General features: G+C 41.6%; 1 protein-coding gene across 1 annotated transcript in view; it reads left to right on the top strand.

Moving 5' to 3' along the window:
- CDH9 (cadherin 9) overlaps positions 1–14,247 on the top strand; it is a 249,558-nt gene that overhangs the window by 91,397 nt on the left and 143,914 nt on the right. Inside the window, 1 exon segment of the mRNA XM_033933251.1 lies at positions 6,989–7,283. Within this exon segment, the coding sequence (XP_033789142.1) occupies positions 6,989–7,283 (295 nt within the window).

Raw genomic sequence — 14,247 nt, 5'->3', positions numbered from 1 at the left:
GCACAAAAGAGATTTTTAGCGCTGGCTGGTGGGCTGCGCTGTTCTGACGATCATAAGAATTCTATGACCATCAGAGCAGTGCAGACCATTCAGCTTGCTGGCTTGTGCTACAAACTGAATGAACGGTACAGTTTAGGGGGTGAAGAAAAAGTGGTGCATATCCCCAATACCGAACAAAATATAAAGATAGCAGATGTAAATTTGAAAAAAAAAAAGTAATAAATCACTGTACAAATTAACAAATAAAAATAAAGCAAAAAACGAAAAATGAAAAATAAGATAATACCATTTTATTGGACTAATACATTTTTTAATTAACTTTCAAAGGTCAAAACCTCTTTCCTTAGGTCAGTAAAGTATACTGCTGTTACAGTATCCTGTCCTGACCTGAGGAAGAATTTGGCCTCTGAAAGTTAATCAAAAATGTATAAAAATTAGTCCAATAAAAGGATCACTATTTCTATTTCTAAACATTTATCAACACAGCTATAATACTACTTTATCCTAAAGCAAAAAAAAAAAAAATATATATATATATTTTTTTTACCTTTGTCATGTGGTTTCTGATTTCCTCATCTTCTTGTCATTCTCTTCCTTCCATATACTGTCTGCCCCTTCCAGAAAATGTCTGCCTCCTTCTGCCATCTCTCCTCCTTCCCCACTCCCCCCTTGGTCTGGCATCCATCATCTTCCCTCTGTTCCCCTCATGGTCTGGCATTTTTCTCCTTCCATCTCTCCTTCCCTCCCCCGTGTGGTTTTTAGAATCTCTCTCTCCTTATTTCCTCCACTCAGATCTGATATCTCTATCTGCTTCCCCATTCTTTGGCATCTTTCTCCTCTCTCTTCTCTTCCATTTCCTTTTCTTCTCTGGTCTTCCTTCTCTATTTTCTGCCTCTGTCTAAATTAAATTCTTTCTTACTATTCAGAACTCAATTTCCCTCTTTTCAATGTGTCTACTCACAGCTTGCAACCCCTTTCCTTCACCCCTCCACTATCTCACTAACTATATTATTCCCCCCATCCAGCATGTCGGAAAGCAGCAGCAGTAGTGAGGAGGTGAGGGCTGGGCACAAGTTCTCCCCACTTCCATCATCTGCCCTGCCTGCTCCCTTCTGTCTCCTTTCTCCCCACTTCCATCATCTGTCCTGTCCCTTTCTTCCCACATCCATCATCTCCCCTGCTCTGCCCCCTTCTCTCTCTCCCTCCACCCTAGGCCCATCCCACTCACCTTTCAGTCTGATTTTTTTTCAATCGGTGATGCCCCCCAGCATCGATCGGCAATGTAGCCCTCCCATAGATGGACCGATAGGCAACGGATCCCCCTCCCCCATCGATGGAAAGTAATATAAGCAAGGAGCATGGGTAAGAAAGGCAACAGCAACTGTAATTTTCCAAGCGGTGCTGCTTTTCCAAAGCTTCCCTTCTGACTGTGCATCCAATATTTCTTCCCTTCTTTCAGCCTCCTGTATGCTTCCTCTCCTCCAGACTTCATTCCCTCCCCCAACTTTTTCTTTCTTCCACCCTGCCCCTTCTTTCTTTCTCTCTCCATGCCCCCTTTCTTTCTGTATGTCTTTCTCTCTGTGTTCCCTTTCTTTCTTTCTCCATGCCCCCTTTCTGTCTGTCTCCCTGTCTCCCATCTCCCTTCTTTCTTTCTGTCTCCCTTCCCTCCCTCCTTTCTTTCTCCCTGCCCTCCCCCAAGCCACCACCATTGGTGAAAAGGTCGCCACTGAGTTCTGAGCTCTCCCTGCTTCCCTTCCCCGTAAAGAGGATGCTGAAGCACCAGGCTGACCAACTTTCGCCACCCGACGTTAATTCTTACATTGGAGAGGAAGTTCCTGGCCAGCCAGGTAGTGATTGGCTAGCCCGAAACTTCCCGTCCAACATCAGAATTGACGTCAGGTGGCGAAAGTTGGTCAGCCTGGTGCTTCAGCGTCCTCTTTACGGGGAAAGGAAGCAGGTTGGGCACCCCTGCTCTAGCTAGCTGAGCCGCGAGCTGCACTCAAGTGGCTAAAGAGCTGTATGCAGCTCACGAGTCGTGGTTTACCGACCACTGACCTAGGGGGAGGGCTTTTTGATGTTCAATAGGATGAAAGGAAGGAAGGAAGGGGAATACTTGGGCCAGATCTGTTGATGTTTCAGGATAGTGGAGAGGAAAGGAGGGGGAATCAGAAGGGGGATTGTTCATGTTCTGGAAGGCTAATAGAGATGGAGGGAGATCAGAATGAGGGCCTGTTGAAGTTTCAGGCAATACCTGTGGATGCCAGCCAATATTCAGTGCCATCTGCTTAGCTAAGCAGGCATAGTTAGGGCCTCTTTTCGTGCATTTCTGTATGCCTTCTTAGCTATGCAGGCGCCAGCACTGAATATTACCAACTTCTCCCCAATTTGAATGTTTTAATGTGAGCGGAGACTTAGAGGGAACATGATAGAGACTTATAAAATCATGAAAGGCATATTCATAATCATGAAGGGCAGATTCTTCAGACTAGCGGGGACAACAAAAACAAGAGGGCATTCAGAAAAACTGAAAGGAGACAGATTCAAGACGAATGCTAGGAAGTTCTTCTCAGAGGGTGGTGGACACCTGGAATGCGCTCCCAGAAGAGGCGATAGGACAGAGTACAATATTGGGTTTCAAAAAGGGATTGGATTACTTCCTGAAGGTGAAGGGGATTGAAGGGTAACTATACAGGACACTAAATGAATAGGGAATACATGATTTAGGTAAAGGATCACTTACAAGTCATGGACCTGGGGGGGTCGCCACGGGAGCGGACTGCTGGGCACGATGGACCCCTGGTCTGACCCGGCAGAGGCAATGCTTATGTTCTTATTATGTTGACATTGTATTAATTTTCTTCTTCTTGAATTTCAGTGCTGTTAATAAGCATATTTTTAAAACTGTATTAATTGTATTTGGTATTTTTACTACAGTTATGCTGTTAACAAAATTATAAGTTTTATGTTAAATTGTACTTGCTGTAGACTACCTCAGATGAATCTCTTCATAAAGGTGATTAATAAATCCCAATAAATAAATAATTATTTATAATTGGAAAAATATTTGTAATATCACATTTCAGTTGTGATAGAATTTAACTCCTCCCACCACCCATTTATCAAAACGTGTTAGGTTTTTTTTTATCGCAGACCACAGCGGTAAAAACTCTAATGCTCATATGACCTTCAAAGGACATGCATAAATATGAAAGCCAGAACTTTTTTTCGTAAAGATTTTGAGGATTAATCAGTCTGGAGCAGTTAGGCATTAGGCAATATTGTCCGTAGTGCATCAAGTATTGTACAGTTCACATGTTATAGGAGATCTATAGACCTAAAAGGGCATTGAGGTCAGAGAGAGGTATGAAATTAACAGCAGCCAAGGAAATGGGGGTGCACTATGCGTCTACGAAAACAAAAACATTTTTGTTTGCTGGTGTGTCCTTGTGGAATACCCTTCCTGGACACTTAAGACTAGGGAGCTCATAATCAAAACTTAAACACATCTAAAATCCCACCCAAGTCGGCACTTGTATGACCTAAAAGATAGGTTGTACAAGTGTCAAAAATCAAACCAAATTTCTGGACATATCCATGTTTTTTTAGGCCTCTGAATTAGAGAATGACACGGTGACAAAATTCATCACCGTTCCCGTCCCCGTGGATAACCGCGGGAAATAATCCCATGTAATTTCGTAGCGTCTATTTCAACCTCAGTCCTTCTACCCCAGCATTCTTCAACGCAAAGCTTGAGGGTCAGTGGTTGTGGCCATTCATACTCTGATTCTTCCCTCTCTCCTTAAAGAATGACATGGATGGCTTCCCGCGGTTATCCGCGGGGCGGGAACGGTGATGAATTTTGTCACGTGTCATTCTCTACTCTGAATGCCACTGTGCGCCCAGAGCTGAAAGGGGTGTATTTGGAGGAGTGGTTAGGGCAGGATGTGGGCTGATTTAGACTTAGTCATCCTGCAGGGATAATCAAATGTTTCACAAGACTTCCTGGATGAAACATATATGTTGTGACTTAGACAATGTAAAAGCAGGTATAAATGTCATAAAGGTATCCAAAGTGACCAGATAACGGCAGAGACACACTCCCCCAGTGATCACTGATCCCCTCACACTACCACAAAGATCAGAATAAAAAAAGTACATACCTGTCTCCGAAATATTAGCACCTACTATAGAAAAGCCTATTAGACCTGCATACAGGTGTCTTAAGTATCATGGGGCTGGGCTAGTGAACCATAGAGTGCAGTACCTAGGCCTATAAGCCACTCTAACCACTACATTCATGATGGAAAATGTGAGGCCACCAAAACCCTCCAAAACTCTACTTTAATGCCACATAGGTGCCACCTGCAGCCATAAGGGCTATTGGTGTAGTAAAAAGGTGGGTATAGTGGGTTTTGGGGGAATGTTTAGGGAGGGCTCACCATAAGGGAGTTCTTGTGAGATGTTTATGTGGCACCATTTTTGTGAAGTTCACAGCAGTGCTCTGTAAAGTGCCCCACTGCTCTGTTGCCACACATACATCAAATGGTCTTGTTTCTGGGTGTTTGAGACTTAGACAAATTTTTGATTGAAAATGTGGTATAAAGATAGATGTACTAGCGGTCTGGACAATCAATGGCTTGGATGTCCAGATAGATGATTTTTGAAAAAATAAAATAAAATATATATATATATATATATACAGTATATATTCTAGATGCATTTTTCGAAAGTGGACATTTTCCCACTGCCGACCTTGTACATATAGCGCCATACATCCAAATCAGACTGAGACGTATCTTTTGATTATGCTCCTCCATGTTTTGGCTGTGTCACCTTCAAGAAATTATCAAAGACACAACTGTTTGTTGATGCCTATATGTAGTATGTGACAGGGGTAAACTCTGATGCTGCATTGGGTATTCAGATAGAATGTTTTGAATGATAAGGTGGAGAATGATTATGTAACGTTTATGTGATGTCATGGTTTTATTTTATGAACGTTTGTTATTGGAAACCACTTAGATTCTAGACGGTATATACCTTTTTAAAATAAATAAATAAATAAATAATTCAGCAGGTCAATATTCAAAGACAATTATGTGCTCGCTAATGGTTAGTGAATTTTATTTGCCAAGTATCAGTACTTGGCGCCTACTAATTAAAAAAATAGTTTAACTAAGTTACTGTACTAAAAAAAAATAATTTGACTTTGTGATTAATTATATTTTTCTTGTAGTGGCTTAATTACATGAGACATCTACTGAAAAAGTAGTTGCCTTAAAATCAATCGCACAACCATTGCACTTAGGAAGAAATGTGTTTAATGTTTAAAAACAGAGTTGATAAATTCACAGCAAATAACTAACTGCTGATAAAAGCTTTTGGAAATGCAAGATGTTTGTGGAAGGGTCTGAACTAGAGAGTGATGCAGGGACAAAAATTAATCTCCTACCCCAATTTTCATCCATATCCCCTCACTGTTCAGACCGTAAAGGGCATTTTTCATCCCAGTCCCTACATTTTTCATCCCTGTTACCTCACTGTCCCCGCAGTCTTAATTTTCTTCCCTGCATCTCCCCACTAAAAACAGGAAGATGCTTTTATACAATTTTATGGGACTAAGATATTGCAAATAAACATTTTGGGCCTGATTCTGTATAGGACGCCTTGTCTCAGCAGTGGCCTAAGCAGCTTTTGAGAATCGCATATGGGCGCATATGACAGACAGACGATGCCTAACCCCATATCCCTGATTCTCTAACCGGCGTCCATGTCACAGGTGCCAGTTAGAGAATCGTGTTGCCACAGAGTTAATCACAGCAAGGAAATCTCTCCTGCCATCTCTCCTGCCGCGATCATTGCGAGGGAGGGGGGGGAGAGATGTGGATTCTATAACCGGTGTTCTTTTTGGCAGATACCGGTTACAGAATCCAGCTTTTAGGTGAAGGACTGGCTCTTCCTTTACTTCCTTTACTGTGTTGGGTGTTTGGGACTTTTGCTTTTTTTCATTGATTATATGTGATAAGTATAGATATTGTAGTGGTCTGGGCATTTAAACAGATGAACGTAGAGGCAGGCCATTATTTTTAAAAAACCTCCTTTTGGAAGTTTTTTTTGAGAATGGACATTTTTCCTGCTTCTACTTTCAGCGTTTAGGGCCTAGGCCAAAAGGGGACTTAGATGTTGTTGTTTTTTTTTATTATGCCCCTCCACACCTTTATAGAATTGTCACTTCTTCAGATCTTAATAGCACCTAGTTATGGATTCCATTTACCAAATCTGGCTCTGCCTTTTTTCAAAAAGTTTTATAAAATGGTGTTTCTAGGAAAATAATCCAATTAGTAATTGATGAAATTATGCTACTGTTTAGAATTTCAGTTCATTAATTTAAAAATAGACCAATTTTATGTGCAAATTCTTACTTCTTATATCTCATATGGAATAAACATTGAAAATTATGACCTTTCTCATCATTAACACACACCCCTCCCCCCTTTTTTTTTTTTTTTTACAAAACCACGCAACAAATTTTTAGCACTGGCTGGCGCATTGAATGTTCTGCGCTGCTCTGACGGTCAAAGAGTTTCTATGAGCATCGGGGCAGCACAGAGCATTCAGCATACTGGCCAGCACTAAAAACCTCTTATGCGGTTTTGTAAAAAGAGGGGGGGGAGAGAAATGCATCCTTGAGGTTTTTTTTTAAAATTTAATGGTGCAAGAATTACTGTACTATTTATATCATCAATTAGTTGGCTTTAAATGCTGCCATCTTTTCTTTAAGCTCTCCCCTTATATCCTTATGAATTTATTTAGAGCATTTTTATAGGTGGCTGTCAAATCTGTCATTATTTTTCCACTGCAAGAAGGAAGAAAATCACTGCTAACCCCAATTACATTTGCAGTTCCTACTAACTTGTTTTGAAAAATGATTTGGCTCACAATAGCATTGCATTTATTTATGGAATTATTTTCTCTTGCTTCCTTGAAGCTGCACACTGACCAAGATAAAGGAGATGGGAATTTAAAATACATACTATCAGGAGACGGAGCTGGCAGTCTTTTCGTTATAGATGAAAATACTGGAGATATCCATGCGGCCAAAAAATTGGACAGAGAAGAAAAATCCCTGTATGTACTACGAGCCAAGGCAATAGACAAAAGGACCGGTAGAGCAGTGGAGCCTGAATCTGAATTCATTATTAAAATCCACGACATCAATGACAACGAACCAAAATTTACAAAGGATACATATACAGCAAGTGTTCCTGAAATGTCCGAAGTTGGTAGGTATAACTTATCTATCTGTAAAAGATATTAGGGCTTATTGAGGGCTCCTTTTACAAAGGTGCGCTAGCATTTTTAGGTGCATGCACCGGATTAGTGCGTGCTAGCCGAAAAACTACCACCTGCTCAAGAGGAGGCGGTAGCGGCTAGTGTGCATGGCATTTAAGTGCGCTTTTTTCTTCGTGTTAAGGCCCTAACGCACCTTCGTAAAAGGAGCCCTAAATGTATGATAATTAAGTAATGTCATAACTATTTGCAGACAACAGCACTTGCTACATCTAGTGATGGCCATTAATGGCCCATCTTGTTGCATGTTCCTGAAATACGGTGTTTTCGGAATAGGAAAGTGTTCTAAAGGATGCAAGACATTGACATGGGCTGAAATGGCAGATCCAAGTAAAAGCACACTTGCACACCATTTATAGAACAGCATCTAAATGTTTCCATGTGGTCCTGCAAAGGGGGCATGGCCATTGGAGAGTCATGGGCAGGTCAGGGGTGTTCCTTTAAAATGTACACAGTGTTATAAAATAGTGCAGTTCAATACAATACAGTACAGTGTCTTACATTTATTTATTTATTTGTTTGTTTGCTTTCTAACTCGTTGTCCCCAAAAAGCTCGGAACGGCTTACAGGTTAAACATACATATTATATAGTTGACAGGTTACAATTTGCATAGTTATCCCTTGGCAGTGCATGTTTTTTCAATACAAGTTTTTAATCTAATGCAACATACATTGAGATCTAGCAATATACATTTCTCTGCAATCCATTTGTTATGGGCAGGTAATGGCGGTTACTTCTTTTCTGTGTACTGGAGACTACTAAAAATGTGAAAATGTAAGGGACATATATCTGGTGTAAGTATCATTGTCTTTAAGCCAGGTTTTAGTAGTCAGGAATATGTCCCAGTTTTTATTATTATTATTTTTTATTTAAATTCTATTTTTCACAATTAATATACAAAGTATACAAATAATTATTATAAATATGCAAATATACATATATGCAAATATACAAAAGATAACTTTAACATGAAACAGACTAGTTGTATGTATCACAGTTAATAAGCAGGAAGATAGTATTATTTATAAGTCAATACAACCAGTGTCTTATGTCAACCAAATCCAGCAGGGCCAGTACATATAATTTCAGCTGAGAGTATACATGAAAAGAATAGAAGAATTGTCCCAGTTTTTATCTGCAAAGTCTTTTAGCATGATGTCTTTGTTATTTACTAGTCTGGCTTTTATGAGAGTGATAAATATGTATTTGTTGTGGGGGTGTATGAGGAAAATTCTCTGCGAGGAGTCTATGTGGTTTACAATAAGATTTAGGTTAAGTTTTGGAAGTTACCGTATTTTCACGCATATAACGCGCGCGTTATACACGATTTTACAAACCGTGCATAACCATGCGCGTTATATGCGTGAGCGCGTTTTATAACTTTTTTTTTACATAGTTCCCCCCCGATGTCCGATTCACCCCGCAGGACCACTCGCACCCCCACCCCGCAGGACCGCTCGCACCCCCACCCCGAAGGACCGCTCGCACGCACTCGCACCCGCACCCCCACCCCAAAGGACCGCTCGCACCCCCACAGCCTCCCGGCCCCCCCCATCATGGAGGAGCTACTACAGTTGTCCTGCTGCTTCCTCTTGGCGATCCAGGCCTTTCTGTGAGCCCTGCGTCTGCGCTGCTTCCTCTTCCGGCGGTCCCGCCCTTTCTCTGATGTCAGAGAAAGGGCGGGACCGCCAGAAGAGGAAGCAGCGCAGACGCAGGGCTCACAGAAGGTCCGGGATCGCCAAGAGGAAGCAGCAGGACAACGGTAGGAGCTCCTCCATGATGGGGGGGGGGGGTCGGGAGGCTGTGGGGGTGCGAGTGGTCCTTCGGGTTGGGGGTGCGAGTGCATGCAAGCGGTCCTTCGGGGTGGGGGTGCGAGCGGTCCTGCGGGGAGGTGAATCGGACGTCGGGGGGGCATCAGGCTTTCAGGGTGGGGACAGGACTTCAAGGGGGAGAGGAGAGTCAGGGCGGGTGAAAGGAGAGTCGGAGTGGCCAGAGGAGAGTCGGAGCGGGCGAAAGGAGAGTCGGGGCGGGCGAAAGGAGAGTCGGGGTGGCCAGAGGAGAGTCGGGGCGGGTGAAAGGAGAGTCGGGCGGCGACGGGAGAGTCGGGGCGGCATGCGCGGTATACGGGTGTGTGCGGTATATAAAAATTTCTTTACATAAATTACAGTTTCCCACGCGCTATACCCGTGTGCGCGTTTTACACGGGTACGCGGTATATGAGTGAAAATACGGTACATTTTCAGAGTGAAAGATGGTTGTTAGGAGGAGTGAAGGGAGTAGAAGATAAGGGAGTGGCTATGCCTATTATAAAATACCGTTCAATTTATAAAATCCAGTCCTAAATGTAGGTGTCCTATGCATGAATTTTCATTGGCATTATATGGAGGGCAATTTCCTCCAGTATATATTTTTTAAAGACTGATAGACACCTATATATCTTTATAATGTACCTTCATAAGAAGTAGAAATTATGCCTACTTTGCAGGGGTGAACATTTTATAACCTACATGCATTATTTTTTTTTTTTCTTCCAATGATGTTCATTTAAAAAATCAAAAATTGACACTAATAAATACAGAAATGTCTTCTCTAGTAAATTTCAATTAAGTTGTTACCCTGAGCACCTCTATCTCATTGAAATAGTCATGAATCTCTTCAAGAGATCCATGAAATTTATATATATATATATAAAAGTATATATATATATATATATATATACACTGTATATATATATATATATATATATATATACACTGTATATATATATACATACTTTTAAATTTCCTTGCTTTTTTACAATTAGAAGAAACATTCTCTCCTCTCAAGTCCTAAATTAATTCTACCCATTTTGTATCATGCTGATGTTTTAACTTCCACATCAAAAGTTTTCTAACTTTATTACCTTTTTCCATATAGTCCTTCTTAACTCTTTGCAATTGTTAAATAATTCTACTAGCATTTTGCAATTTCTTAAATATCCAAATAGTGGGTTCATGTTTTCTTTGCAATTCTTCTATATGATTTGTTTTCCCTTTGTTTCTTTTAATTTTACTCCCTCATAAAGGATTTCCCAGCACTCTGCACTATCTGGATGGTTAAGTTCCCATTCAGATTTTGCTATAAATATTCTCACCTCTTTGTCTGTCAGGAGCATATGATCTCAGGGCTTTGAAATATGAACACATTAGGTTTTCAGCTGCTTTTCTGACTCCCACCAAATCCCAGGTCAGACTTTTTCAATATCGTAGCATGCTCTGATATTAGTATAGGATATATCTTAATATCAACCCATCTGCCCATATGTTCCTGAAGAACAAACAGATAATTCCGTCTAGAGTAAGAATTTATTGACAGAGTAATGTATATATTCTTATTAAGGGGGCTGCAGACTTGCCATAGGTCTATCAAACTGTATATTTTGTGACTTTTTCTGAAATCTATATTTTCTTTCAGTGGCGTAGCAAGAGTGAGAAGCGCCTGGGTTGGTGGAGCCCTTCCTCTGCCCTCTTCTCTGCCTCCCATCCCTACACACTCCTTCCCTGTCCCCACTGCTTCCCTTCCCCCGTATCTCTGTAACATTCCTAGCACAAGTAGCAACCACAACCTGCTGTCGTGCCTGTGTGGGATCTCCCTCTGATGTCACTTCCTAGGCGTGGGTCCAGGAAGTGATGTCAGAAGAAGAGCTGACACAGGTGCGGCAGCAGGTTGGGGGTTGCTGCTCACGTCAGGAACATTACAGAGATACAGAGGAAGGGAAGCAGCGTACATGTGCAGCTGTGAAGGGGCGGGGAAGGAGCAGGGGTGGAGAATATGACAGATGCCAACAGTGCCTGGGGTGCTCCGCCCCACCCCACTCTCCTTTACTATGACATTGTTTTCTCTCATCTGTTTCCTATCGCTCCCTTTAGAGCTATCTTTCCTTTCCAGAGCACAATTTAATCCCTTTCCCAAATCATATAATTTTTGTTGGTGCATACTTATTCAAAATAGTAATTTCTTCAGCATCTATTTTTCCTACTCCCCATGCCACTCAATCCATGTCATTCCTTCCCATTTTAAACACCACAAAAGTCATTGATATGCTTATTGGAATTACTACTCCCTTCTCTTTACTGCCAAATTAAGATTGTTAAGCCACTATACAGTTTCCTTTCACAACAGGACAACCTACATGCATTTGCATTCTTGTGAACCCCACTCATGCTCTACCCAGTAAAGCATATGACATTGTGCCAAAGCATGCACTTTTATAGTTTGGCTAATTTTTTTCTAAGAGACTATGCATTATTTGGTTACATATGTGTGATAATGACTTTATACAACTATTTTCATAGTGCCATTGAAAATTCTCACTGACTGCCCAAATAATGCTGTAGTAAAGCAAAAGCACTTTGTGAGCATTCTGTTCAACTATACAGAGAGCTGGCAATATTCAGTTGTATCGGTATGGATAACTGTTTTAATTTAGAATGGACATAAGATTGTCTTAATTAAACCACTTAGCTATACAATGATCTAAGATTGTCACTATGGGGTCAATTCTACAAATGGGCTCATCTAAGGAAGCCTATACTGTAATAAAAAGTAGCCACCTATTTTTCATTACAGCATTCCACCTGGATTCTTTATACTGTGGCCAAAGTTGCATGTGCAAATCTGTGTGCATAGCTGATTTGTGCACTTAAATTAATTTTTTAACATGGTAATCAATACTGTTATTTGGCAATTTACAATAAATAATTGGCACTATTTAGAAGTTATATGCACAATTTTCTAAATGTATTTTATAAAGTAGTGCAAATAAACTATAGTGTGTGGATCTCGGTGTCAGGTCAAAAGCGCGCCGGGACAAAGGCGCGAGCAGACAACTGAGCGCAGTGCGGAGGTGCGCGCCGAAGAAAAAGACTGTTTTTAGGGGCTACGATGGGGGGGTGGGGGTGAACCCCCCACTTTACTTTATACAGATTGTGCCGCATTGTAGGGGCGTTGTGGGGGGATTGGGGGGTTGTAACCCCCCACATTTTACTGAAAACTTAACTTTTTCCCTGTTTTTAGGGAAAAAGTTACGTTTTCACTAAAATGTGGGGGGTTACAACCCCCCAAACCCCCCACAACGCCGCCGCGATCTGTATTAAGTAAAGTGGTGGGGCTCCCCAACAAACCCCCCCCGTCGCAGCCCCTACAAACAGTCTTTTTCTTCGGCGCGTACCTCCGTCTTGCGCTCAGTTGTCGGCGTGCACCTTTGTCTTCCACGTTACTGTCTATGAACCGTGGATCTCAAAAGCAACATGGCCTTGGGAAGAATATGGACAGATCACAGGTGTTCCTAAAATTTAGGCACATTATTATAGTATACACTCATTCTGGGCAAAATGGGAAAACCTAAATGTTAGTCAGTATGGGTGCTGAGATTCTAACTTTGGAGTTTTATAGAATTGCTGTTCTGCCCCCACCTTATGTAGGTATTTTCTCAATTTCTTGCAAAAGAACAAGTTTAAGTGTTTATGCTTAGATATATAGGTGGAGAGTGCTTCTACCAGAAAGCTAGGCTGCATCCGCAAAGCTTAAGCCCACCCTTCTTCTGTCTGAGAGAGAACAGTTGTCATATTTGTAGACTGCATGGCTGTATGAGAACCTGAGTTTAGCATTGTTCTCCCACCAGGTTTTCATCTTTATTTCTAACAATCTAACACAGCTTAGTTTTATATCTAAGTCTGGAGAACAGTGTTATTTCCACAAGGTGTGGACACACTCCCAGCTCCCTTTTTGAATAGGAGGGGCTGGTAGAGTGAGAAGATTCTGTGAAAGTTGAACTGCCTTGAAGTCATCAATTGTAAGTGTTTATTCTTTACATCATGCTATTAAAGAAAGTTGTTTAAGAGCTACAGAATCTGGCTGATAAGACTTAGAGAATAACACGGGGACCGTTTATCACGATAAACTGCGGGTCACCGCAGTAAATCCGCAGGAATGGAGACATTTGTAACTGGTTTACCACAGGAATGGGGACAAGACCTTTCACCGCCCCACGGGAATGGGGACAAGACCTTTTACCGCCCCGTGGGAGTGGTAAAAAGTCTTATTCCTGTAGTAAAAAAAAGTGTGCCCGTGTCAGTCTCAGCATCTTCTCCCCAGCTTCTATTGTGCCTATTTTACCCTCGGGAGCCAGCCATGCCACAATGAAGACAGAAGGAACCTAAAACGAAAGCCTGAGACCAATGTGATTTCAAGAATAAAATTACCAGACAACAAAAAGAAAAAAAATAAATTTATTTTATATTTTGTGATTAGAAAATTTCAGATTTGAAATATGTATCCTGCTAGAGCTGGTATTAGACATAACTGGGGACCGCAAAGTCCAGGCTGTGCTTCTTTAGCTTCCAGCTGACTTAGGGCTCTCTCTCTGACCAGGGGGCAGTTGCTCTAGTTGCACTCCCCTAACATTATTCTTGTCATGTGTGACTAAAGTATTCTGTTAGCTTGATTTTTCTATGTAGCATTCTGTAGTAATTTGGTTTGTTCAGTTTTCACAATAGTGAAGGGGATATTTGTGAAAGGGAGGGGAGATGGGTTTTGTTGAACCTTGATCTGTTTAATTTGTGTTTATAAAATGACAATTGTCAGAGGAGAAGATTCCGCCCACATACACACAACTGCAGAGCGGTACAGGCAGGCTTCCCCGGCATCAATTTATTTTCTAAAGCGCCATGAAGGTAAAGGGGAGGGAGGGAGATAGATTTGGCTGGAAGTATGGAAGGGGTCACGTGTGCGATTGGTGATGGCGCCTTCCCTCCCTTAATTTCTTTGCACCGCAAAGGTAAGGGGAGGGAGGGAGATTCTCAGGTCGCTGAAGTGCGGTGAGGTGGCAAAGGAAGGGTGGATGCTGCAGGGATGGT

The sequence above is a fragment of the Geotrypetes seraphini genome, chromosome 2, assembly GCF_902459505.1.
Source record: "Geotrypetes seraphini chromosome 2, aGeoSer1.1, whole genome shotgun sequence".
Taxonomy (NCBI): Eukaryota; Metazoa; Chordata; class Amphibia; order Gymnophiona; family Dermophiidae; genus Geotrypetes; species Geotrypetes seraphini.
This window is presented reverse-complemented; position numbering and strand designations above follow the sequence as displayed.